This window comes from Drosophila mauritiana, chromosome 2L (genome assembly GCF_004382145.1).
Source record: "Drosophila mauritiana strain mau12 chromosome 2L, ASM438214v1, whole genome shotgun sequence".
Lineage (NCBI taxonomy): Eukaryota > Metazoa > Arthropoda > Insecta > Diptera > Drosophilidae > Drosophila > Drosophila mauritiana.
The window spans coordinates 20,370,213-20,396,342 of record NC_046667.1 but is presented as its reverse complement, the minus strand read 5'-3'; the positions used below and the strand labels follow the sequence as shown (position 1 = coordinate 20,396,342).

Here is a 26,130-nt window from a genome sequence, read left to right as displayed (position 1 = left end):
AAGTGAGCGCTAAAGAGCGTCGATAAAGCGAATCGACTCGAAAAGCACGTGACGCTTTTGGCGGCTAACTTGGAATCGAGCGCGAACTGAAACCCGGCTCTCGAATATCTTTGGAGTTCGCTGGAATGCCAAAAACAAGTGTGCGCGTTGAGTGCGAGAGGAAAGACAGACACTGAGTCATAAAAATGGCTTTCGTACATTTTGGCAGAAACTCGCGAAAAGTATGCCTTGTATGATGTGGGTACTCCTCTACATATGTATTTTTATATAAGTGAGCAAAAATACATTATGATGCCATGATGATGGCATCGAACCGGTTATCCGCACTTAACAAAAAACACAATATTGGCGAATGCACATCGATGGCGAAGTCGTTGTAGGCGTAGCCTGTAGATTTTGTGCCCATAAGGAACATGGAGTTAGACGCACTAGTCCTTGTTTATCCAATCAGAAGATATTCCTCACAGAGTGCATCGTCCCGAGCATCGTAATCCAATGAACCACATGCACATGATATCCATCTGTGCATCGAGTAAGGAGTTCGATCTGGACAAGATCTCCCATACAGGCAATGTCAGCAGTTAGTTTTAGTCAGCGGACCAGATCTGATAGCTCGTGACACAGTGCACATAGTTTTGGATCGCTTATCAATAAGTACCAAATTTCGCAGCTCATTTCTGGCAAAATCAAAATAAAGTGGCCGTCGTTTATCAGCGGGTCTCGTACAAGCAAACTGACTTAATGCTTCTCACACAGCGGCTATCTTATCAACAAGAATATAAATATTGTGCGTATTAAACGTATTTTAGCCGTCAACGCGTGTTCTAAGTCACAATTGATGTCGCACGCTCAAACATTTAACATAATTATTTTCCGTTTCGTTTGCTGTCATGTACTTGGTTAAAAGTCAGATACATACGAGGGTATTTCAAGGTTCGGAGTATCTCATCCCACAATAAAAATTTAACACAATCATCGTAAAATGTATCAATATGAAGGGTATTGCTTCTCGCTTTTCTAAAATCGAAAACTCTACTTTTTCATTTCATTTAATCTGTGCAAATTTCTTTAATATTATCAAGATACGTTTTGAGAGCTTATATGGCTTATAGATTGCTTAATCTAAGTTAAATTCCACGTAATCTTGTTTCAATGAATTCGTTAAAAGTAGCTTGGCAATGCCTATTTACATTACTTAAATTAAAGTTTTAGAAATTTATGGCCATATCTAATTGCTCGCCATATTTACGAAAAAAACCCGGCGTAAAAATTGTTTATTATAACAACTTGAAATTTTTTTGGGTGTTGCAATACGCCGAGCGTAAACAATAGTGCTTCTCTCATAGCCACCCGTGGTGCCGTGTTTTCCAACCCAAGGGATGTGGACTGGGCGCTAGAATTTATATTACTTTGTTGTATTACAGCGCGATGCTTGGCCAAGTCTGCCGTGGCGCATTCCTCCAGCCATTTGCCATCGTTTCAAGAGCCATTAGGAGCCCCCGAGGCGACATATGGGAATGCCTATTAAGTGGGGCCAGTAATTAGCCATAATTCGAGTGCAACTGCGAGGCTGCTGATGTCTTCATAAAAATTCCGTTGACCAGACCCAAAATGTGAGCATTAGCTCGTGATGGCCGCACAGGAAGCGTTTTACATGCATATTAAGTGTCGAATTTTGTGGAAAATTAGCCACAAAATGCCTGCGCAGTGCTATGTAATTTTTGACTATTTTGAATAATCGCCATATGGCGGGGATCAAATGTTTCCAATTTCGGTGTTTATGGATATTTGAGCGGTGTTGGAAAATGTTCCTCGGCCAACGCGTCGTATGAGTAATACCGATTGCCTTTCATGCGCCGTGTTCTACAAACAGAAGAAAAACCCGATGTCCGAATAACAACCTATGGGGAAATCATATGACAGCAGCGATAATGTAAACACTTCTCCGTACATCTCCATATGATTCATGCGATTCCATTTTACTAGTCCCAGAAAATTCTGGGCCGAAAAAATGTAAAATTTAAAACAACTATTCCGCCAACGCTGCACTTTGCCTATATTTCTGTAAGCTTTCCATTTTTCTGGGCTGCATTGCAAACGTTTTTTTTTCGCTTTTCTGCCAGCCAAGCAAAGAAAACTGGGCAAGCAAATATGTTGAAAATGCGCGCTTACATAACACATTTGATGGAAGTTTTGTGGCCCCTTTTGGGGAGTTGGGTGTTCGGTGCTTGATGGCCAAAGCGGCAGAAAAACTGGGGAACGGAGTGGTGGTGCCACAGCTTTGGGCGGATTCAAGTGGCTCCCGGTTACGAGGCAGCCTTTGTTTGGCGGCTCCAGGGACATTGCTCGTTTGTTGCGAGGTTTGCTTAACTGGTACATGGAAATTCAACTGGCCTAACTATTACGTGGCACTAAACACAAATAATAGTATAGAGTGCTCAAAACACGTTGAGAGCTTTCTGTTAGTGGGCTAGCCTCCAGTGCTGCCCTTAATATCTAACTTAGTTTAAGCACTAACAATGCGAAATGAATTATCGGTAACATAATTATTGAAGAGAAAAAAAAAAGAATTTAAAGCTATTTAAAATACATAATTTAGGTGCATGGCATAAATAATTGCTTATCTAGTTAGTGTGTTATCATATCAATACGGCTCTTATTTTTATAATTGTCACTAAGATGCGTTAACATTAATGGAAACGGTGCTAGTAATAAATCGGTATTCGACTTTATTTTCCTTATTTTCGTAATAATTTGTTTGCATAGATTTTTTCTTTCCATCTTTATGCCTAATTTCATCTCTAAAAGCATTTGTTACCCAATACTTTTAGGCCCAGTTTCTAGGGCTTTTGCCCTACTCAACATCTCGCCCGATTTTTGAAGTAACTCTCGCTGCCGTCGTTTTTCTTTTCCGGCCAATTGTGCGCAGTGGCTTTTCCGTGTGTCTAGGCCAAGTCGAGTCAGTTCCAGATGCCGCCTCAGATCCAGAGGCCTGGCCAAATGCCCATATATAAAAAAAAAAACGGAGACCAGGGCCCGTTTCACGTGATTTTCTTGCCGTTGTGCTCATGTGCAATGATTATGAAATAAATTGCAGCCGCAGCTACTGTGGCGTTGCTGCAGTTGCACTTTTTTCCTTTGGGGTTCAGTGACCCGTTGGTGAGCTCGATTGTTGTGCTGTTTGTGGCAAGTGCACTGTACATGTTTTCCTTTGCTGCCAAAAAAAGAAGAAAAACAGAAACCGAAACGGCGAAACAGCAGACCCATAAAACCTTGCGTGTGTGGCATTTTCAGCCGTCACGAAGTCTGCCGCCAAAAAGGCAAAAAAAAAAATAAGAATAATAAAAATATAAAAACATTCGGGTATTATGGCAAGATGAAGGGGGGAATGAGAGGAAACGCTGAAATCAGGTCAACCGCTCTGGGCCCTGTTTTAATTGTTCGGGCTGTCTGACAAATTTCAGTTTCGGTTTCAGTGACTGTCCTTGCGGCAGTTGAAGCTGATTTCCTTGCGAATTCCTCAGCTCTTGGCCCGGTTTTCTCTGCCAGCCGCCTGTGTCCTCTGCTTGCCCTCTGCTCCCTGGATGTCGCCTTGCCACTAAGTAAGCTAAAAGTGATTCGACTGGGGACATAAATGGATTACACTTGGATCAGCAGGGAATAGTGGCGAGTGCCCAAGAAACACAATTGGCACAATTTCACACGTTTCATAGAAACAATAAGTTTATTGAAATCTTTTGCTTTTTTGCTTTCTTTTTTTAGTTAACTTTTAAAAACCTAGCTTGCATATTACTAAATCCTAACATGATTATTTTTCCATTAGTTAGCCTTGTTTAATGCATGTCTGCTCCTTGTCATTGTGTCCTAGAAGAGTCTACCAGTTTAGAACAATTTAATATTTTCTTAAGATTAGATTACAGGGTTCCACTAACCATATTAGGAAGTCTATTTGCAGGTCCTGGTTTTTCCTCTCTCCAAGCCTCGTCGCTCGCTCCTTGCTCTTCCCTCGCATGCGTGTGTTGGTGCTTTCATTCATTGATTTCAGGACCCTCCCTCGGGCTTCTCTCTCCCAAAGTCCATCCTCTCCTCTCCGGTTCCCGCCCTCGATAAGCTTAGTACACTCCCAGTTCGAGTTGCCACTACGCAATTCCATCTTTGTTGCTACTTTTCGGTCTGCTGCTGCCGCTGCTGACGCAAAGTGTCCTGTCACACCCACACAAGAACAAATAAAATAATACACCAACACAAGCACGCGCACACCCACACAATGAGCCTTGCGTTGCCCCACATTTTCTGTACTTTAAGGACTTACTGAGCAGAGCGATGGCATAATTTCCTCCCTTCCCGTTGCGGCTCTCTGCCCCAAATTCCCTTTATTTTATTCCCTCCAAGCCCTGTTTGCCTTTCTGTCTGCTTGGCCCCATTTCCTTCTTATACCCTTCCAGAGTGTATATACATTATATACATTTAAGATATAATTATACAAGTCTTGCTAGCTATGCTATATTATGATTAACTTGGGAAAGGATCTGGAACAATAGTAATAAAGAGTATATATTAATCGGCATTAACGATTTCGGTCTGTACCCCGATTTCAGAAAACTGGCACAGTTTTCAAATGGGTTCCGTGAGGTTCTAAAGGGTGGTCAGTGGTGCACCGAAGGACCAGGCCCAAGTCATTGCACTCTCAAGGCAATCGAGGATATTTCGTGTGGAGCACTGACAGCTGCTTGGCCTAGTTTGAAAACGTTTTAGCAAAGCTTCGAAAGGTTCCTTAGGTGCGGCTTAAGAGTACGCCTACCCTCCAACACGCCCCTCTCATAGGGTATGCAAATTCCCCTCAAGTGGGTGTGGGGTTCTTACCTTTACTTGGCTCGCCCTGGGCCCCAGCCAGGTGACCTAGTTATTTTGAAAATGTCACTTATTTGGGTGGTAATTAAACAGAAAATAAATGGCTTCTTGACAGCTCTGACAGACTTGAATGTCATGTGTGCATTCTAAAAATTCGAACATTTTAAATTACTGTACCTATTTCCAATCATGAATGCCCATCTTGAACTCGGACCTCGTTCCCTTAACATTCGAACCTTTCCTCATTATCTATTCCGTCTGCTTGAAGGAGTTTCTATTTCTATTTTTATCAGCTAAGTTCCCGACATTCTTACAAGGTCGCCAAGCTTATCGAGCAGGGATTACCTTTTGATTTCCTGTTCAGCGAAAAAACCAAAGAGATCCGAAGCTTATAACTTCGGTGAACTTTGTCGTAGTGGAAAATTACTTGGAAACCTCAAAAGTTTTTCCTCTTCGCTAACTGACGCAAATTGCACCGAGAATTACGTGACGAGAGTTGTATCGAATCGAATCGAGTCTCGACTTGACCCACCGATTGTTGCACTTGCGTCACTTTAGCCGCCACAAGTCACCCACATAATTGTTGTGGCATTACTTGGGCCTCGTCTCTGGCAATCGACGATTAACCCATTGTGGCCAGTGATTATCTTCGAAATTGCTTAGCACCTGCTTTAGGTGCATGTCAAGGTGATTCCTAGAGAGAAGTTGAACTATTTTTGGGCTCCAATTGATGATTCGGTTTCGGTTTTATGGCTTATACTTGCCAGGTATTAGCCGTTAATGATGTCAATTACATCTAATATATACATATGTTAGCATGTACAGTGGTTACACATATTGCATGATTGGAGAATTCAAAAATAAATTCAATGCCTTTAGTTTCATTTTGATAGTTATGAATCATGAAGTAGAGTACAGAATACAAATAAATGCGAAAATGAATCATGAATGGAATGACAAATCATCATGATTGATTCAAACGTTGTTTAATCGATGGGTTTATAAATATTTCAGTTTGCTCTTATATCGACTCTTTGTCCTAAAATCGTATTTTATTTTAGAGGTTGTTGTCTATGTAATTAGGATATATATTTTGGCATATGTAACCTCCGCCATGGCAGCATTTTCGTACTATTTTTTGTCGATTTTCCAGCTCCTGGCTGACATCTCGCGACACCGACATGACGGCGTGTCGCCTCATTAGCATAAACGTTTTAATTAGCTGCTGGTTGCCGGGAGCGTTAATCGATTCGGTGCCGAAACATTTGTGTTTCTCGAGGCTTAGCTGAGTTTGGCTAAGCTAGGCATTGTACACTGTCCAATTGAATTCAATTGAGTGGCGGGCCGCTTGATTTCATTAGCGCAAATTGGGTGCATTATAACATTTAGATAACGTTCTCGAGTCCGGAGGCAGCGGGCAGCAAGCAAACAAGCAGCTCAACTGCAGTGCAAATTATTGGTAATAACTCTATATGTCTGTCCATGTGATACCTGCCGCTATTTGTGTTCAATCGTGTTGCTTTGCTTTGCTGACGACGTAACCCGAGGCACCTTGAAAATACTAGACGTAGCATAATATTGACATACATATGAAAATTGCACATTACCACTCAAAACGAAGCGAATCGAGTCAACTTGAGTCGAGTTGACTGGAGTGGTATTAAATGGAACTGTGCGAACAATTTTCGAGGCTTAAGTGCCGCGATATTTGTTTTGGAGAGGGCGGAGCTCCCAACTGAAGTCTGAACAGAAGTGAAGTGGAAATGATTCAAGACTTTCCGTAACTTGTTTACTTAGCCAGTCGGTAATATGGAAAAGTCGAGGCTCCCTGTGCTGCCAGTTGCCAGTTCATTGTAAAACAAACGGGGGGCTTATTAGTGGGAAGTGTACTCGCTTGAAGTTGGAGAATGAAATACAGATGAGCAATATCCAGGATCATCCTCGCTGAAGTCTCGCTTTCATACTCACCAAAACAGTATTAACTGTTATTGATTAGTTGTTATCATAGGCAAAAGGCCATCTCTGCTTCATTCCATGTCATTCTAACGCACCACAGACGAACCTCTTATCTGAGTTCTCTTCGAAGCTGCCATAGATACAACTTGTCTCGGCGACAAATCCGCTTGACGGCACCTGTTTGCCCGCCTGCTCCGGCTCTGCTGGCCAGGTAAAGAGTCCGACACCTTATATCGGACAGCCAATCAAGCAAACGCAGCGATCTATCAGACCTGTCTGTCTCTCTATATTTCTATCCGATGTCGGACCCTCCGAGTCCCCCATAAGGAACCCCCCTCCCCCCAAAATGACAGGCTAAATCATTAAGAGTGTCAATGGAAAATGGAAAATAAAAAGCTCAAGAGGCGGTTCGCCGTTGCTTGGCTTTCGATACGTGTTCGGAATTCCTTTAGAAATTTGCAATTGAATTTAAGTTTTTCGTTTGCTTTGACGCTGATTTGGCTTGCGAATTGTGACGAAAACAGAACGAATTATGCGTGCAAAGTTGGCAAAATAGGCGGACAAACACTTAAGATAAATAGCCCGTCTTTAGTTCCCCAAAAACATGATGATGAGTTAGGTGAAAAATGGAAAAAAAAAAAAAGGATTTGAGTATTGATTGTACGCAGCGCGTGCCGAAGATTATTCCAACAATCGTATTTGTTGCTTATTGTCATAAAAGTTTGCTCTTTGAACAAATAATATTAATATCATTAGGTTAGATTTTTGTATGGTATTTTTTAATTTCTTATAAATTTATTTGATAATTCAGTTATTTAAAATAAATAAATGTCTGTTTTTTTTTGTTTTTAGATTTAAGTACATTTTTGTTTATGGCCGAGTGAAATATTTGCGCTGGATATTGTTGTTTTTTCTAATTTCTGTTGGATTTAATTAGATATCAAACCGGCTGCTGTTGTCGGTAGAGTCACCCTCAGCAGCAAAAACGTCTTATATATGCGTGTGATTTTATATATATTAAAAATCTGGCCAGTTTGTTTTTTATAGCCGGCTCGCAATTAATGAACGGGCCAAGTATTTAATGAGCCAATGGCGCCTTTGGCATTATCTCTACTGTACAGTTCGGATGGGTCATGTCATTGAACTAATTTCGATTTTGAGTCGAAGGAATTGATTCCATATGCTTTTGCTATCTTGTCGATTAACCGTGTAGGATCCTAAGCTGTCTGTTTCGGGTATTTCAAAATGTGTTCGAAAATATTTAACAAGCGTCCCCACTTCTATCTCATTGCAGACTCGAAAACGCCGACAATTGCGATTTGATTCACACAGCTATGCTTTTGCAGTACTCGTGCTAAAACGTTTACTATAATGAATTCCGCGCGGCACCATCGTATTGGAGTATTTCTGTCTCCATAACTTGGCCACCGCTTACACAAAATTAAAACTTAAATATAATAGTAGTATTATATTTAGCCCGACTACAAGCCCAAACAATACCCGCAAATCGATTGCCACACCGCGGACAGCAAAGCACTGCGAGGTAAAAAGCCATCTAGTCAAACAGAGACAACGAAGGAGAGCCGCCAACTGCCTGGAGGGAAGAACGGATCCGAGTGGACGCCAACCCGAATCAAAACTTGACAGAGGACCCGGATCCAGAGACCGCAAACCTGGCTAAGAAGATGCCATACCATCGAGGCGGCGATGCCTCTTCCCAGGCCGACAAGCTGAGCGGCATCGTGGAGGAGAGCGACCTGTACGAAGGGTTCGCCCCGCATGTCGAGACGTCCGAGATCAAAACCCTCGACTTCTACAATTTACCAAAGCAAACGGGTGAGTACTAGGGAAATTTACAAATTTTTTTAAAGTATTTATCGGGAGATTTCGTCGGGCCTAGCATACGGTTTCTATAGATATTATTAAAGGGTACGAGTTGGCCAAGCAAAAAAATTATGGTAAATGTCAATATATATTTCAATAATACCGGTATATGAAAATAGCATTTTTTTGTTTTCCAAACAATATATTAATATCTATATATTACAATTAATATAGTACAATTAATTATTATTATCAAGTATTCGTTACACAGATATTAAAAAAAACTAAGGAAACATATCCATATTAATTATAGGTCCATGAAAATTAGTCCAATGCAAATATCTTCGAAATTAAACATTGAAATAAAACCCGCTTAATTTATTATTTACTAATCAAATTGCAATCTGCGGATCTATTACATGCATGATTTTGGGAATTGATAGCGCATTTAGCATCATCTTGAATGCCGCAATCTTCTTGTTTAAAGGATTTTCAATGTGCTCCCAGCATAGATTTTATAAAGTTTGTCCGTTTAACAGAATTGGGCTTAAAGGACTTGATGGGCGGTTCGCACTTAAGGCCACCTCCTCCACATTGTCGACTCTATATTGATCAAAATACTAGGAAGCGGGAAAGCGGGTCCATTACACCTGGTTTAGTCATTTAATGATACAAAATTATACCTTACAAGTAACTTACTCGGGCGGACTTCCCGTAGCTCGCTTAATCAGGTTGATATAGGTGAGAGCCCCATTGCTGTTGCCTCCCAACTTCTTGTCGATGACAGATCTGCAAAATAATACTAGATTTTTACTCTTGCTAGTAAAGTTGAACTACGGGTAGGGTAAGGATTTATTTTGCGGACGGAGGAGACAGCTAAAGTATAAAACCCACCTTGGGATACTGATTAACGGACACGAAGACCTTTTGGGTAATCTTCATCGACTTTTGGTTGTACACGTCTAACGCCTTGCCGGGAATACGACCAGTGCCGTGGACACGGTCCACAGCTGCAATGTGGGATTAGTACCATTAAAATACCCTGTAAAGGGCCGAATTGATTTTACCCTCGGCGATTAGCAGTGCGCAAAGTGGAAAATCCGCGGACAACCGCTGGCGCTCCTCGTCCAAATCGGCTAGAAACTTTTGGGCCACCTCGTTCAGACGCGGCTGGTGGTCGTGGGTAGGTGGATGTTTCAAAGGTAACCCGCTTGCGGTTCCCATTTTTATGATAACAATCCTTACCAAAAAATCACAATTAAAATTGATGTAGACTGAAAAACGCCTTGTATGTCAGTGAGCTAAGATGGTGGCAGACCTGCCAACCGTTTGAAGTTTTGAGGCTGTCAACTTTTCCAGTGCTATAGTGATTGTTTAAATTTCGGGTTTCACATTATGTACAAAAAGCTGCACACCAAGTGGGTCTCTAGTACACTTAAGCTACTTACCCATCAGATTAAAAACAAGAGAGAATGCTATTGTCGAGTTTTTTCAGTTTCTTCCAAAACGAGAAATTTCAATATTTTTTGAAATATCGGTAGAAATTGGAAACAAGATAATAAAATGAAAATGCCTCCCACACGTAAACAAGAAAATCAGGTGATTGAGAAAACATGTTTCGCTGAGGGCACAATTTTAATTTATGCGTTTCGCGAAAGAGTATTTGTTTGCCTTTTACTTTGCCTCGCACGAATACTTTAATCAATAAACAGGCAGAAACCATGGAGTAGGAACAGCAAGTAAAAGCACCAAATTAATGGTAGGTTCATGAAAAAATCAAATGCAAGTGTATCAACTAAACGATACCCCTTTATACATTTTCACAGGGGGGTGCTCAAGAATATTTTGGCATATTAATTAAAATGGGCAAGTAAAAGAAATACAATTTTTTTTAAATGAAAACATTTTTCAAAAGTTTGGTCTGCAGTTTAGAATGATTTCTTCTTGGTGGGCGTGGCAACACATCTTAAATATAAATCAGTACAGGAATTGTAGTGCAATCAGTTTTTGAGAATTGACGTACAATTTTTACTTCGAGGACATTTTGCTCTTCTGAACATTTCCAAGCTTTTTTTTTTTTTGTAATTTAGTCAGATAACTAAATGCGACTTGTGGTTGAAATAAATCGTTCGTCATGTGGCCAAATGGGAAAATCGATTTATTTCTATAGGGCACAAAAAATGCATTTCAGATTTCGCAAAATAATTTGTTTACGCTTCTCTGTGTATAGTATAGTAATATGTCTAGCGTATTCGTTTTCTTTGATATAATGCAATTTCGATTCCAAAGGAAATCGCGCAATGCAATCCATCGAGAAGCAATAGTGCATCTCCCTTCCCTCGTCGTTCGACATTGGCCTTGATTTTGATTTACGAAATAATGAGTCTTGTGCACAGCGGCACAATGTGCATACATATTGAGCCCATTTATATGTGCCAAAATATATGCATTATGTATTTATCGGATGAATATACGGTTTCAATACTCTATCTATATTCCATTTATAAGCACCGAATATGCGATTAACATAATAAACCCGAAAGTATAGAATAATATAGTATAGCTCGTGCTGTGGAAAAACCAAACAAATAAAACCATTCACGTTTTACGGCTCTTGGCCAGTTGCCAATTAAATTGTTTAAAAATAAATGCAACTTTTTCATCACTCTCGAGCTTGTTTCGTTTTCTTCGATTGCTTATTTTCTCAATGATTTTTTAATAATTCTTGTTTTGCTGTGCTGCTGATCATGCGATTTAAGATTTTGAAAAGATTATATTTATGATCGGCATTAGATTTACTTTGATATTAACAATCAAATATATTCAAATTCCCTTAAATGTGATATAAATATAAACGAGATTAAAAATTCGGGAAAATCCATTATTAAATGCATATAATTTTAAGCATATTTTCTGTGTCATACTGGCCACGTGCCATCTCATTTTCAAAAACACATACTGCACAGCAGCAAATAAATAATAAGAGCATCCGAAAATACGAATCTTTATAGCTTAGATTTAAAATTTATTTCTTGTTAGCAATAACAACATATTTGCTTACGCAAGCAAATGGAAGCCGAATATTTTCTCAATTTTTTCATGCCGTTGACGTCGAAAACGATTTTGTTTTGCTATTTAATGCCAAATTATGTATTGAAACGAGGGGAAATAAATTTCCATTCAAGAGGATTTTTTTATGATCCATTTGTGCGATTGGAAAATGTTTTGCCAACAACAACAAATTGAGGAATTTCATATATTTTGAAAATTTCCACTGCTCAGCCGATGTTCTGTATACATATGTACAATGTGATTTTTCAATACCCTTATAATGCCGCACATTCCCACCTTATAGCACGTGCCTCTTGGGGAAATGTGTGAAAAGTGTGCCCCATATAGTGAATCTCGAAAACTGGGTAACTGACCAAAACTGGTTTACGCAAACTAGTATCGTTTATTTTGGTTTATTTATGTTTTGTTTCGTTTCGGTTTTTGTTTTGGTTCTGCATTTATTTTTAGTCATCTTAAGTTTAATTTGCTTTCAAGAGAATGTTTTGGTTTTTGATGGGGTTGCAATTGCAAATCTCTTATATAAGTCACTCACTCGCATATTTTAAAGTCAGAGAATTTAATTTTTTTGCTGTTTTGCTTGCTTTGTTTTGTCAATGCATTTTGGAAACAACTCATTGGGGTTTTTCTGTGTTCTTGACATTTCTTTTTGACCGCTATGACCGCTGCCTCTGAAATAAAAAGTAAAGTAAAATAAAAAAGTCGTAGGTGTTGAAATTCTAAAGTTTGGCAATGTTGTGATATCATTGTGATATTCCTTGTCATTTTTTATCACATATGAGTTTTATACTCTTGCTTGAGGGTGTGATTATTTAGCTCACCCACACACCAAAAAAGAAAGAATTTTCGAGAATTTTTATATTGCTTTTTTTGTTGTGAGTTGTGTTGTGCTTTATTTCTCACGCTATATTTTCAAACCAATAAATAGCATTACAAGAAAGAGATAGATTTTCTGTTAGAAGTAACATTTCCTGAGGGCAAGTTATATTGTATTTATATATATTTTTTGTAGGTGCCATAAGAAAGTCGAAAAATCTATAACCTATAAATTTGATTAAAATCGATCCAATTCATGTAGTTGTCGAAGGAACTGTCGGAAAATTATTTGAAAACAATAGAAAAGAAGTCGAAATAGCAATATTTAATTTTAGCTGCGATGTATAACTATATTTAGTTAGCTAGCTAAGGTTTCTAGTCTTAAATCATGTTAGTTCAGAGATCAACATCGCAAAAAAACGCTTTACTTACTCGCGCCCACTTGTCATTTGTCTTTTGATCTTGGGAGGCATAAAACAATCATCATCATGGCTTTGAAAGGCGGAGGAGCCGAGCGAAAGGGCGGCGGATTTATTAATTAATGGCACTGTTTGTTTTTGTTTGTATCTGCGCCACCATCACGATGCTTTGCGTGTCGGATGATCGTGGATGCTCTTCTCTGGCGGCTCTGCTGACTTCTCGATTCAAATTGGAAGCGGAAGGAATATGGTTATAATACCAAAATACCAAAGCCCAAAATATAATTTGATTAGTAACATTGGGCAATGTTTGATTTTATTTGAAGCGAGCGAGCATATGTTAAAAGTTCTATAAACAGATCATATTTGCCTTTTTGTTTTCCCGTTCTTGCTTCCGAGATATGGAACTAAAGTGAAAAGCATTCCCGCTGGCTGATTGATTTTAGCCATTTAGCTTCTAGCCTCACAATCAATCGATAAATTCCGCTGATGCGATTGTTTTAATTGAATTTCCTTTCCTAACCTTTTTTCTCTTATGTTGCCTTTTCTTCCGCTCTTTTGAACTCTCTGTCAACAGCGGCGCCTCTAATTAGATGAAAGTACACAGTGTGCACAGATAATGGATATGCGTGCAGTTGTATGTACATATATACAAGTGTACATATGTACATATCTTCCTAGGTGTTTGAGGTCACTAAGCACAGTAAAAGCTTTTTGTTAGCAATCTTTCCGATGCTTTTGTTTACGTGCTCTTTGGTTTTCGAATACAACACAAAAAGATAGAAGCTATGGAATTTATCCTAGGGATATCACTTCACTTAAGGGATGTTACGAGTTCTGATCTCGTTCGTCTAGAACATGTGAAGAATTGCAAGATTCTATCGAAGATTCTATATACATACCACCAGAATGACATATACCAAAAACTCCAGCAAATTTCACATACGAAAATATCACAATTAAAAATTTCCCAATTCCAGAGCGTAGGAGAGGGTATTTAAAGAAACTCGACAAAGTGAAATAAAAAGAACAGAAAATTCTTAAAATATAGTTACACAAAAGCCAAAGAGATATGCCGGGCGGATAAAGCTCAATCGCTCTCTTTTCGATTTTCTCGCTTCTTTGTTGCCACACTCGATAACATTATTTGTTTTTCTAGTTGTTTAGATAACAGAGTGAATTGTTGGGGCAGCACCAGGCTGTTATTCTCTTTTCCCAGTGCAAAAATCATTTGCTTTTGCATCGTAAAACTTTATATTTATTTTCCATCCGGTGCTCTTTCCTCCGTATATTTATTTTTCATTTTCTTTGAGTGCGTACAAGCGCATAAGTGGCGTCATTGTGTGCGTGAATAAAAATGAGTTGCCGAGTAGCCGAGAGCTGTATTTTAATGAGTTGCCCCAAAGTATGCTGCAAAGTTTTTCCCTGCTGTGAAGGTGTTACACTTGTTGCGGGACACGACTGTTGGCTAACAGTAATGGCATCTTCGATTCGTTCGTCTAACCCTTTGTGTCATGTGTTTAGAAAAAGCGTTTTAATAGATGGAATAATAGTAATAGTTACATTATGTATTTGCATAAAGAATAGAAAGAATTATAATTATTTTTGCAAAACTTGCTGGCGAGCAATCAATTTCCTCAAAGCCGTCTAATGCTTTTACCCTTGGCATCGCAGGTGTCGCGGTCCATTGTCTCCGTTTCCATCTCAGTTGTCTGCAAATGCGACACTTGATTCACACGTTGATGGGTTTACCGGATCGGCAATTCAATGACCACAGATCTGAGATCACATGATGGCGTTTAATGAAATGCCAACAAAGTTGCCTTACACAAAACACGTTATAGCTATTAAAATTACGTTCGCCGATTTCCCAACAAATAGTTTACTCTTACAACTATTGATTTAAATGCTCAGTTTATGGCTCACTGAATTGCTGATGGGGGTGTGTATAATAGGTGGATAGCTTTCCAGAATATTTTACCGGTCCCGGAATATGGGAAGCCCTTTTTTGTGGACACGCGCCCCTTTGAAGTATTTTCCCGAAGTTGAACGAACTTCTGAGAGCGAAAAACCACAAGAAGCACTGTTTGATATTTTCTGGGGAGCTTTTAATTAGACAGCTTTTTGTTTTCATTCGATGGGCCAAAAGCTTTGATAGCAACTGTGTGTCCCCGATGCATCGATCACCTGTCTTTCGGCCTCTCTCCCATTTTCTCTGGCGAATCGGGAGAGAGAGTGAGCGGGACCGCTGGCGACTTCTCAACTCTAATCTCAGTATAATTCCAACCCTCGGGCCCGGTGGTTGTCTGTCTTTGTCCCCCGCTCGATCCGCCGACCGATCGGTCGAGTGTAGTTTATGTGCCCAAAAGTTGTCAACTGTCAAATCACGAAAGAGAAGGAGAAGAGCCACATACCCGAGTCGAAATCGAAAAGAAAATCGAGAAAACAAATTGGAATACTTTTCGAAACGAGTCGCGTGTCAACGTAAATACTTTATATGTTTGCAAAGTGCGTGTGTCAATATACAAATGGGTGAATAGGTGCACTGAAAGAAAATGTATGCCTTCAGGCTATGCATGGGTTTTTAATCTGAAATTTAAACAATTTCAAATCATTGTTGGTCCTTATAAACATGGTACTCATTTTGCATACTTAGAAGATTGTATATTTTTTGTCGGTGCACCTGCGGCAGCCTCAAATCGCAATCGGAATGCACATTTAAAGCAAAATCGACTTTTAAATCACGGCTCGTTAATTATCACGCCTAGCTGCCAAACCAAAAAATAAACACACAAAAAACATTTCAAGTCGAGAAAATACAACGAATCATTATAATATATACACCATTGGTCTTATGTGTACAATGTACATAGTCTCGTGCGTTGCGTTCGGTTGTTCAATGGTCAGTCACTCGATCAGTCAGTCAATGCTATATGGTTAATGGCTGCGTTACGCATACGCCATGTGTGCACTATACACTAATGCGCAAAAAGGAGTTAAACTATGAGGTTTTCGGTATAAATTAAACTAGATCGCGGATCAAATATGTTCTAAAAATTACACATTGCAAAATCATAATGATTTTAAGTTAGATTTGTATCCAGAATAGGATTAAATCATTATTTTTTAGATAAACTTTTCAGTGTTATTTTGATTATTTTTTGTATATGGTTGTAGAAATGAATAAAGCGGCCATACGAGAATAAATAATGTAAACAGCACAGTTTGTTTACATTGATTTTCTAGAGCAAACCGTTGTTGCAACAATCAAAACTGAATGAATAGTAGGGGTTTTTTGCTCGCCGTTTTAATTGAATGCAAAATTATGCCCATAATAAAAGAAACGTGCTGTGTTTAATAAAACACACGGCGGGCATAATAAAGTATCGAATATAAAAAGCGACCCCACTCAACGGAATGTATTATTCAAAAATCAATTCAATAAAGTGCATATGAGTGGGTAAAGGCTCAAACCAGTTTCCTGCCCAGCTGAAAACGAAAACTCATCTCGAGAGGAAACAAGAAGTGGGAACAAAAACGTTCTGTGCCAGGCTCAAAAGGCGCCTATCATCGGGTGCAGTTAACACGGCAATAACTTAATTAATTTCCCATATCGTCGGGACACGATCCAGGCTCGTGGTTCGCATCGAATCGCTTCGCTTCACACCAACGCGGAACACCCCCAACCGCCCACTTAGGCCCGGTATTATACGATCCCTGGCGAATGGCAATTGATGCCCATTGGCGATGCCTCCCCCAAAAACGCCGAGATCGATCCCAAAGGTCGCCCATCATGTGCCTCGTCCCTCGAAATTCAGAATTATGGCTGGTGCTAATTGACAAATAGCTAGCTCACGACCGATCGATCGGTCCAAGATATTTATAGCGCGTGCTAAACAGTCTGAACAATCTGGCAGAGGCGATGCTCGTTGACTTCGTTGTCCCGATCCCTTGAATTAATTGATATGAATAATTTGCTGAGGGAGCCAACTGATTTGGACAAATACATACATCACACACTCATGTGTTTGTTGGTGGAAAAGGCTGAACGTTGTTTGAGTATCGCATTTGGGGTACATCGAAGTTTGTACCGATCATTTTGGGGAAATGAGTAAATCGATAAGTATTACGAACCGCAATTTGCAAGTCTCCATATAATTTGCATCTTAATTTCCAGGAATAAATAAATTCTTTTATCGTATATTTTAATTTTTAATTATTACTAATTTATATTTGTGTTTATGCGTAAAGCTGAATCTTTATTGCGCACTCTTACAAATTGGTCTTTGCATTGAAATAAAATAAACCAAATTACTTTATATTATCGATGGGGGTACGTTCCTCATAATTATTAGATTGTTTCCTATCTTTCACTTAGTCATCTTTCTGCCATGGTACGCCACTTTTCGTCGTTTCCGAAGGTCTTTCCTCAGGTGGCTTCCCACTTCACCTGCTCGTTTATGTTTTAGTAGGCCCCCAATCTTGTTCGCCCAGCGCCGCTTGTTGTGCGATGCAATTAAGCCGAAAACGCTGACAATTTGGAAGGGAAACGCGACACAGGAGGGCACTCGGCAGCAATAACAGCATTAATCTGCAGTTTGCCAAACTGAAAAACGTTGTCAAATTAAATTTAGCTGCAGCCGGCAATTGTTTTTCCCAGCGAGCTCAGTTCAGTTGGCAAGCGATGCGGTGCCAATGTCGTCAGAGGGGAAAATGTAATAAATTGCACTTGCAATTTGCAATTTGCATGCCCAGAATGTGTTTTTGTTGCCGCTAACCTTTCGCTGTGGCCCCTTCAACGCGGATATTCCTTCTTGATTCTGCTTAAGTCTATTGTTTGTTTCCCATTGCTAAAAATTGAACATTAGATCATGTCACAATTATTTTAGACCTTTGGTTAGTCGATGTCAAGCTGAAGATTTCGCTCAAGATAAAGAGTGTGTGTGGTTTTCGTTTTAACAATTCGATCACACAGCACTTTCCACTTCAATCTCCACAATTATTAATTTATGTGAATTAAATTTTGAGGCAGAATGTCGCGATAATCATATAAGTGGAAACTCACGAAGTTCCCAATAAATTACTATTGAATAGAATCAATTAATTGAGTAATTAACTTGTCCCGCCCCGCTGCATAAACATCTTTTATATATTTACGATTCTTCGATCGCTGCAAACGGAGTGATCATAAAGATAGCGATGCAAACTTATCTGCAATTACTTTACGGCCACTTCAGTAATACCAATTAAAGACTATTTAGGCTCAGAAAGCGTATTTTGGTAGACTTTTTATGGGACCCTTGATTTCAACACACTTTTACCCTGTTTAATCTACAACTAAAGATGAATAAGTGCGCAAATTGGGTTTCTTTTTTCACCCCACGTAGGAGTGGCAATATGGCACTCAAACAGATTGCTCATGGGACATAATTTATAGATCTATGTATATCTGTTCTTTAGGTGATATGGGGCACTTTCGTGTCGTCAAAATTCTTGGCAATCCCTCCCCCATAAATAAACGAAATATTCTACAAAAACCCGATACAGCCAAAGGTAATTGCCGTCAGGCTCGTTTCATTTTGGGTTTTTCTGTGTATTTGGAAAATTTTTAAATTTTGCTTAATTAATCATTTGCCGTATGAGAGTGTCAAGAAAAACCATTTTCCCAGTGGCCAATGGCCACGCGCTATTTATTTTCTCATTTTATTTATACATTTCTGGTATAAACAAACGGCTGACTTGGTCTTATTTAATTTGGCCTGACAAAACATGTGAAAAATCAATTTGTGAATACGCTAAAAAAAGATGAGCGGATGGTGTGAAAGAAACTAAATGTGTATTGAAATGCGTTCAAGCAAGAGGGGGCATCACGTGAGTGTTAGAAAATGATATTTTGTAGCAAGTCTTTTCTGTGAGTGCTGAAAATCGGGTCTGTGGGTCGTTAGATTAATGTAAATGATCGTAATTGGAGTTATGAACTGGGAAGAGTAGAAATTAACAGCTAATTGTTAGATGTTTCTCTAAATATAACTCCTTACGATTCTTTATCTTTTGCACTTCATTATTCGATAAGGTTAAATTGAAAGTGCTATGTAAATCATTTTGGTTTAAAGTTGGTCAATTTTCCCTCCAAACCTTCTTTGCTCATAGCTACGTGGAAGTTATATAGAATTTCCCCAATAAATATTTAGACCAGAAGTATTTTTCCACCCTCTTTTCTTATGTTTTCACAATGTGCTGCTGAGACTTGTTCCGAAACGCAGAAAATTACACGTTCTGAGGTTTGGCCATACATTTTATTTTGTGGTTTGGAATTTTCCTTGGCAAACGCTCATAAATCCACATTACGTATATGCAGGAATGCACGAGATTCTCGTCTCGCCTGGCATTTTCCAAGCTCTTTTGCGCCATGCTTACGAAATTTCCCACAAAAGCTATTTATAAAGGTATTTTCACTAGATTTGGGTGTTTGCTCTACCCCCTCCTTCGCTTCGAGAGCGGGAGAGCAACAGAAAACAGCTGTTTGCTCTGTGGCGCCCGATAGTGAAATGCATAAACAAACGAAAATAGGAAAGGAAAACAAAAATAAATCACAAAACAGAATAGCAAGAGCAGGAGACCCGCGAAAAGCTCTGCATCAAAGCTTGCACGCGCCAGGTTTTCGATCGCTCTCGTTTCATTTATTCTTCATTGGGAGCTTTCATTGAGAAGGCTCGCGAATGAAACCGGCCTGTCCGCCGGAAAATATCTGAGAAGCCCGGCCGCATCCGAACGCTCCGCACGTAAGTCCGTCCGAGAACTCGCCGTGCTCCGATTTTCTTGGCCGCGATCCAATCCCCGCTAGCATCGCCCGGATGCGTAATGATTTCTTCAACCGCCGTGGAAGTATTTAAATTACATTTCGATACAGCCAGAGCCCGCAAAAGATGTGATCTGTAAAATTGAATGTTGAATGTGCTGCAAATTAAATTCAAGCGCTGCCGGCGTCGCTGCTCGGGCGACAGCTAATTGCAGATCGCAATAAATTAAAACAATAAAAGGCAGCAGTGAACAGGGTGTACGGGCATAAAATACGAAAAACACAAAAATTAAGCAAGACAAAAGAGAGACTGAAATCTACATAAACGATGTCGTTCTCGGTGCCAAAAAAGCGAGTGAACAAACAAAAATTAAAATAAAGCAACAAAATAACAATAAAATTGAGGCGACCCCGTCGAATCGAAAGAAACACAAACACAAATTGACGAAAGGAGCGATTCGAGAACACAGTGTGAAAAATGGTTGGCAAAGTCTTGGGCATCAAAGACTTGGAGCAGTTCAGTAGCCGGCGCAGCAGCGTCTACGTCGATCCCGAGTGCGACAAGTTCTTCGAGCTGCCGCTCTTCATCGCGGCCAGCTCGAACGACATCACCACCAAATGCCAGTGCTTCCAGTTCAGTCCAGGTAATGAAACCCACGGGCAAACACGAGACCAAACCAGACTCAAAAACACATAGTATAAAAATAAAAACTAATGTTTATAGTTCCAGCTCTTGAATCAGGGTAAAATGTGTTAGTTTTAAACTCTCCAAAACCCCAAATAGATTCATGTTAAGCATAATTGTTTTGATTTACTAGCTTCTTGGCAACATGAATGAATTTATAACTGTGGCTTTAGAGATTTGGGAATGTCTGTGTGCACCATCGTTTCTCCGTTTTTCAACACTGGACAATTAACCTTGCGTTAATTGATCCAAGGAATGGTACACATATTATTATTAATCTCACACTTGACCCGTTTTTTCATAAACATTGTGTTTATCTAAACTGTTTTTCTGTAGTTACAACCTTGCATGAACAATTCTTTGATGCTTCAAAAAGAAATGTTTATTATTACCCACAGGTCTCTACAAAATAATACTTAAACGTTATACATATTTAGTAAAGAAGTATAATTCAGGCGTAAGGAGAGCAAGAAAACAAAAAAATAAAACAGATCAGCTGCGCGAATAAATCTTTTTTAATTTCCAAAATTCCCAGCTGTTGTGGAAGACAATGAATGATATTTTCGTGTGTGTATTCATTATCATGCTAATAGCGATAAAGCTTCGGCGTTGAAGCAAATGGTATCCGCTACATTGCTGATTTAATTGCACTGCGTTTTGTGCTCCTAATCAGATTGCACACTTTCAATGGCGTTTAGCGTATTTAAACTATGCGAGTTAATCGCTGGGGCTTTGACTTGGATAGTTGTGTTATAAGTATGATCGTAAACTGACATAATATCCAATTATGAGGAATGTTTTGAGGGGTTTGTTTCGCTGTTGCAAACAAATGCAATTGATTGCGATGATAGGAAAACTACTGCATCTGTTGTAAGTGGAATGTGCAGTATATATGGTGACGATATGCATCGCAGTGTTTCCATATTGGTTGCTCGAAAAATGCAAATGGATCCGCGAGATGCCGTAGATGGGGATTAATTACCCCCACAAGCGACACAGCGACTGAGCGAAGCTCCACTCAATTATACCAGTTTTTATTTTTATTGCGTTTGCTGAATGAAAACACACTCACCCCGTATCTTATCGCTTTGGAGCAATTTGATAGTTCTCCCCGATCTTTTATTGGCCTAATGCTAAACGATTTTTATTCAAGCGATATCCGAAACCATTTTCAAATCGCGGGAAAACGAGCTGGCAAATAAATCAGTGGGTTCTGCGGATCAGTATCTGATTTGCTGCCCGATACTGATATGGCTCTGCTCGGCGCTATTTCCCTGGCTTTCCACCTTATCAGCTATCGGCGATAAGATGAGCATGCAAAAATCGATCAGCTGTCGCCGCCTGTAATGAGACATGTCCGCAGTGCAATCAATTACCCCCACACCGATAGCTAATCAATAAGTGGCATTGAGGTGGCCACAGATACGGATGGAGCAGGGTGGGGGTCTCGGCGTTGTCCTACATACGCAGTTGACCAGCTGACCGAGGTGATAGTACATCTACGGCTGTCACCCACTTGACACATCTGCTTAAAAAGTCCGGGGGGTAAGGGATTTCAACGCAGCACAGAGGGTTCCGAAAAAGGCCCTAATCCCATGACACCTGATGAGAAATAATTGTCTAATTTAACAAGCCGTTGATTTACCTTAAGAACAATAGATTTAATGAATTCGAATAAAATCAGCACTTAATTACATACTATCAGTTACACTTCTAATGCACTCGCCGTTTGGCTAGTTAATTCCAGGCTCTCATTTCAAATGAGGTAAAACACGGAAGAGATGCCATTGGTTGTGTAGCAAACATTATTTTCCTTGGAATTTTAACATGCTTAAAATATTTAAAGGTTCTTAGCTGATATCGGCATTTGTTTCTGGGAACGTTACCAAAAACAGAAACAGTTAAGTGACCATTTCTGAAGAATTCATAAAGTTTACTTCATGTACGTCAATGGTACTTAATGTGGGAAAATTTGCCTACAGCACCTTTCTGAAAACTAGCCAACGCCAAAGGCTAATGAAATTGTGGGGAAGTGTTCATCAAGTAAATGAACATTTTTTGCTTATCAGATGCACTTTCTCAAGTATTTTATTTTGACCACTCGGGGCATGAGTAATGTCGCAACCCTACACATGAAATTTAACTACTTATCGGCGGTTCACAAGTGTTTTTTATCTTGAGCTCCGTTGGTCAAAAGCGCCTCGCGACTTTGATGATAGTGGAAAAGGTTCCTTGGACTGCCAGTTGAAAGGCTCTAGAGCGGTGATAACCTCAAGAACCTCCATTATTAGCCATAATAAAAACAATCGTGTCATATGATTGAAGTGTATCAAGTGCCAGAAATAGCCAAAACGGCAGCCTCGACCACTTGAGGTCTTCGTGTTTGTGTAGTTTAAATAGTCGAAGGATTAGTGAGAGTTAATGACCTAACCTAAGAGGGATTAGCTTGAACACTAATCAAGTAAGCACTGCATACTTACGCCTCCAATTAAACTGTACTTATCAGCTGTAAGGATTAAACATTTAGAGATTGAATGATAGCATATAATGGAATCAGAGTAGGTGATTAAGATAAGATTTATAGGGATATATGTATATTTTGGAAAACATCGTAAGCCCACGCTATCTTCGCCTAAAATGTAATACGTATACATTTGGGCACCTATTTCTGTTCATAGCCGACGTGAATATATTAATATTCCCCACTTGTAACCCACTACTCCCACGGAGGACCTTTAATATTATCTAATCGGTGTCCCCTATCTCTGTTTACAGGCAAGGAGCCGGCACTGCGCTCCTACACGGAAATCCAACAGCTGCTGCAGCAGGGCAAGAAGCGCGACGTGAAGAACATACTCAGGGAGAACTCGTGGCCCATCAACTCCCCGATCCGAGCCCAGCTATGGCCGATGTTGTGTGGCCAGCACCAGACCAAACAGCAAATGCTAGACGGCTTCTACTGGGAGATGGTTCACCAGGTGGGATCCATAGACCAAGATTGCCCCCTATTGTACCGTACTTAACTAATGTGTGTTTACAATTCAGGTCTTTGGCACCACGGAGCTGTCGGAGAAGCCGATCATGCTGCCCGCCTTTGTGGATGCCACCCACTGTTTGCCCTACCACTTGACCAGCACGGGACGCGCCGTGGCCGATCGCATCGTGAATGTCCTGGGCTACGACTGCCCCGATATTACCTACAGTCCAGTATTGTATCCCATTACATCGATACTTTTGCATTTCATGTCGGGTGAGTTATCGGAGTGCCAGCCCTCCAGCACAACACAACATTCCACACCTCCCCATCCGCAGCACACGTGAATGTCAATATTTGATCGAGTCATTTTTATCGCCTCTACAAGGCACACAAAAATAAGTGGCACAATTGTAAGGCTCTACGCTCCAGGCCCCTCGGTTAGCTCCCTATATATATGTACATAGCTATATCTTTATACATATGTGGTATGTATGTATACGGGGGTTCTCGGCGCGTATCGCAGCTGGTTGCAAATTGATGTATCGTGATTTTCTACCTAATTGATTTGGCCAACACGCAATGAGCCGCCAAATAATTTCTAATGTAAATCTTGTTATTCCTTTGTACAGTCTGAAGGTACAGTGAAAACCCGCATAGTATGGCCTGCCGTTCAATCCTTGTCATTTGGACGAAATCCAAATATATACCAGTTCGAAAGAGCGCACTTAACTGGTGATCCATTTCTGCTGCGATAATGCAAATTCATCCTTGATTAGAGTCCATACATTCTGTAATATTTGTATAGCCTTGCGTCTGCATTAGGTATACTCGTAGGTTGGACTGTATCGCACTGTACTTGACCATAGTCAAGTGATCAACGTCTAACTGTCTGCTTTAGTTCCGCATTTGTTGTTGCTTCTGAAATATTGTCCGTACTACTTCATTATCAGTTAATCATTATTCATTGTTGTTATTGGCGACACAATAACAAAATCGAATATTTAACTTACAGTATAGATTGTTTACTCGGAATTTGGTTTCATCCAGTCAGGTGCGGAGTGGGAGTACAAATGCGCTGAATTCCGCTCCATCAATGATGGGAAAAATAATTGAATACGAAATGAGCAAAATTTAACCTAAAGAGATGTGAAAATTGATCTGAAACCTTCAGAGAATCAATTCGGAAGTTAGGCTCAATAATGGCACACCGCGTATTTGGAGGTCTAGCTAGATTAAATAGACAGCTGGTCATGCGAGTGACCCATTGATAACCTCTTAATTGTGGCAATATGCATAATCTGCCGGAATCTAATCAATTGCAATTGGTTGGCCCTTAACTAGTTTCCACATTTCTAAAAAGGGAGACAATCCGTCAATCGATCTATCAAACTTTTATTTCTAAAAATAATTTCCGCTGCTCTCTTAAAATGATCTCAATTCGATTTGATATGTACACATATGTATGCACTTATATTCGGGAGATGCTGATAAGCTGATTTTTTGAGGAGGAGGTCAGACAGCCTGTCATTTTGAAGGTTTATTTACACTGTGCGAAATACTTTCCCTCCTTTGTGTCTGTCTGGCAGACGAAACCGATCGATTCCGGTCTAGATTTCGAGGTAATTTCCCGCCCTCCAAAGAAATCTGATTTTGTCTAGGTCATACAAAACGAATTTCATATGTAGAACTGCTTTTAATTGTCTTTTTTCGTCATAAACATTGAAAGAAGTTGCAGTGAAATGACTCCAAGTGACAAACCGAAGGATACTGGAATAAAGAAAATTGAAAAGTGAGCTGCGTTCATTCAACGCATTCAAATGTGGATCGTTTTTCTGTCTGCACTTTCAAGTTCAAGAGTCGCACATAAACGAATGTTTAAACTTTAAAGTGGTGTAGATAGCACATATGCATATGTCGGACTGTTTGTATTTCGCTGTTGACGTCATTGCATTCGACTCGGTTTGATTCGTCTTCTTTTGCAATTGGCGAATTCGCATTTAGCCACTTAAAGTAAACAGAGCAAAAGTCGAAGCAGAACATTGAAATATTGGCATGTTTCAAGGCCTGGGGTTACGTTTCTTAGTTTACTGACACACTTCTGTCCGTCTTCAATAACTTTTGCATATATGCTCCTGACGCTCCTCTAATTTACTTTTGGAAATCATCACTCATCGCGCACTGGTGTTTTTCAGATTCGTGTGCTTATAGTATTTCTTCGCTTTGTTCTCGAATCTTGAAATGGTTGGCTAATAATGCCAACACGTGAGCATAAAACTCGCATAAAACGCAGACAGATAGGCAAATGCGCACATATGTGTTCCCCATCGTTTATGGATTTGTTTGCCAGTTCTATTCTCCTCCGTTCTGGCTACCATTTGTTGTTCTGTTTGTGTTTTTGCGCCCTACCCAAACATTGTCGCTGTGGCTTTGGCATACCTGGCTTACCCGATTTCTGTGCGGAGTGCTCATCGTCAGCACATCAAATGGTTGGCAATGCCGGGCACGCACAATTCAGATTAAAGTATATGGAATATTTCGCAGTACTTGGCTTTAATGGCCCGGCACTCTGACGTCAGACTGGACTCAGGTAGAGAGTGAAAATCGGAATATAGCCCTGCTTCAATTTGCATTTCTCTGCCCTTTGCCATGCATATGCATGAGCTAGCTAAATAAGTGAAATGGAGGCGGGTTTTCAAGGTTTCCACAGGCGTGACAGGGGGATTTGACTTGTATC

The 26,130-nt window shown here is 39.9% G+C and overlaps 2 protein-coding genes across 17 annotated transcripts in view; one reads left to right on the top strand and one right to left on the bottom strand.

The window, feature by feature from the left end:
• Nucleotides 1-26,130, top strand: part of LOC117135215 (GTPase-activating protein skywalker) — a 41,706-nt gene that overhangs the window by 7,261 nt on the left and 8,315 nt on the right. For 9 of the 13 annotated variants that reach the window (XM_033295308.1, XM_033295312.1, XM_033295306.1 and 6 more), the window contains 3 exons: nt 8,102-8,643; nt 23,195-23,397; nt 23,465-23,669. In XM_033295308.1, the coding sequence (XP_033151199.1) occupies nt 8,493-8,643; nt 23,195-23,397; nt 23,465-23,669 (559 nt within the window). In that variant the 5' untranslated portion in view covers nt 8,102-8,492. Of the gene's footprint in view, nt 1-8,101; nt 8,644-19,703; nt 20,379-23,194; nt 23,398-23,464; nt 23,670-26,130 lie in introns of those variants that run through there. The other 4 variants (XM_033295305.1, XM_033295313.1, XM_033295311.1 and 1 more) reach the window with 4 other exon arrangements.
• LOC117135217 lies at nt 9,078-9,932 on the bottom strand. Of its 4 annotated transcripts, none has more exons than XM_033295323.1 (4): nt 9,699-9,932; nt 9,526-9,641; nt 9,331-9,420; nt 9,078-9,281 (listed from the first exon to the last, which is right to left on the bottom strand). In XM_033295323.1, exons 1-3 carry the CDS (start codon nt 9,853-9,855, stop codon nt 9,355-9,357), a joined length of 339 nt encoding a protein of 112 aa, XP_033151214.1. In that variant the 5' UTR covers nt 9,856-9,932; the 3' UTR covers nt 9,078-9,281; nt 9,331-9,354. The 4 variants fall into 4 exon arrangements, with proteins under 4 accessions (XP_033151214.1, XP_033151211.1, XP_033151213.1 ...); XM_033295320.1 differs by having other exon boundaries at nt 9,079-9,251; nt 9,315-9,420; XM_033295322.1 differs by having other exon boundaries at nt 9,079-9,251; nt 9,320-9,420.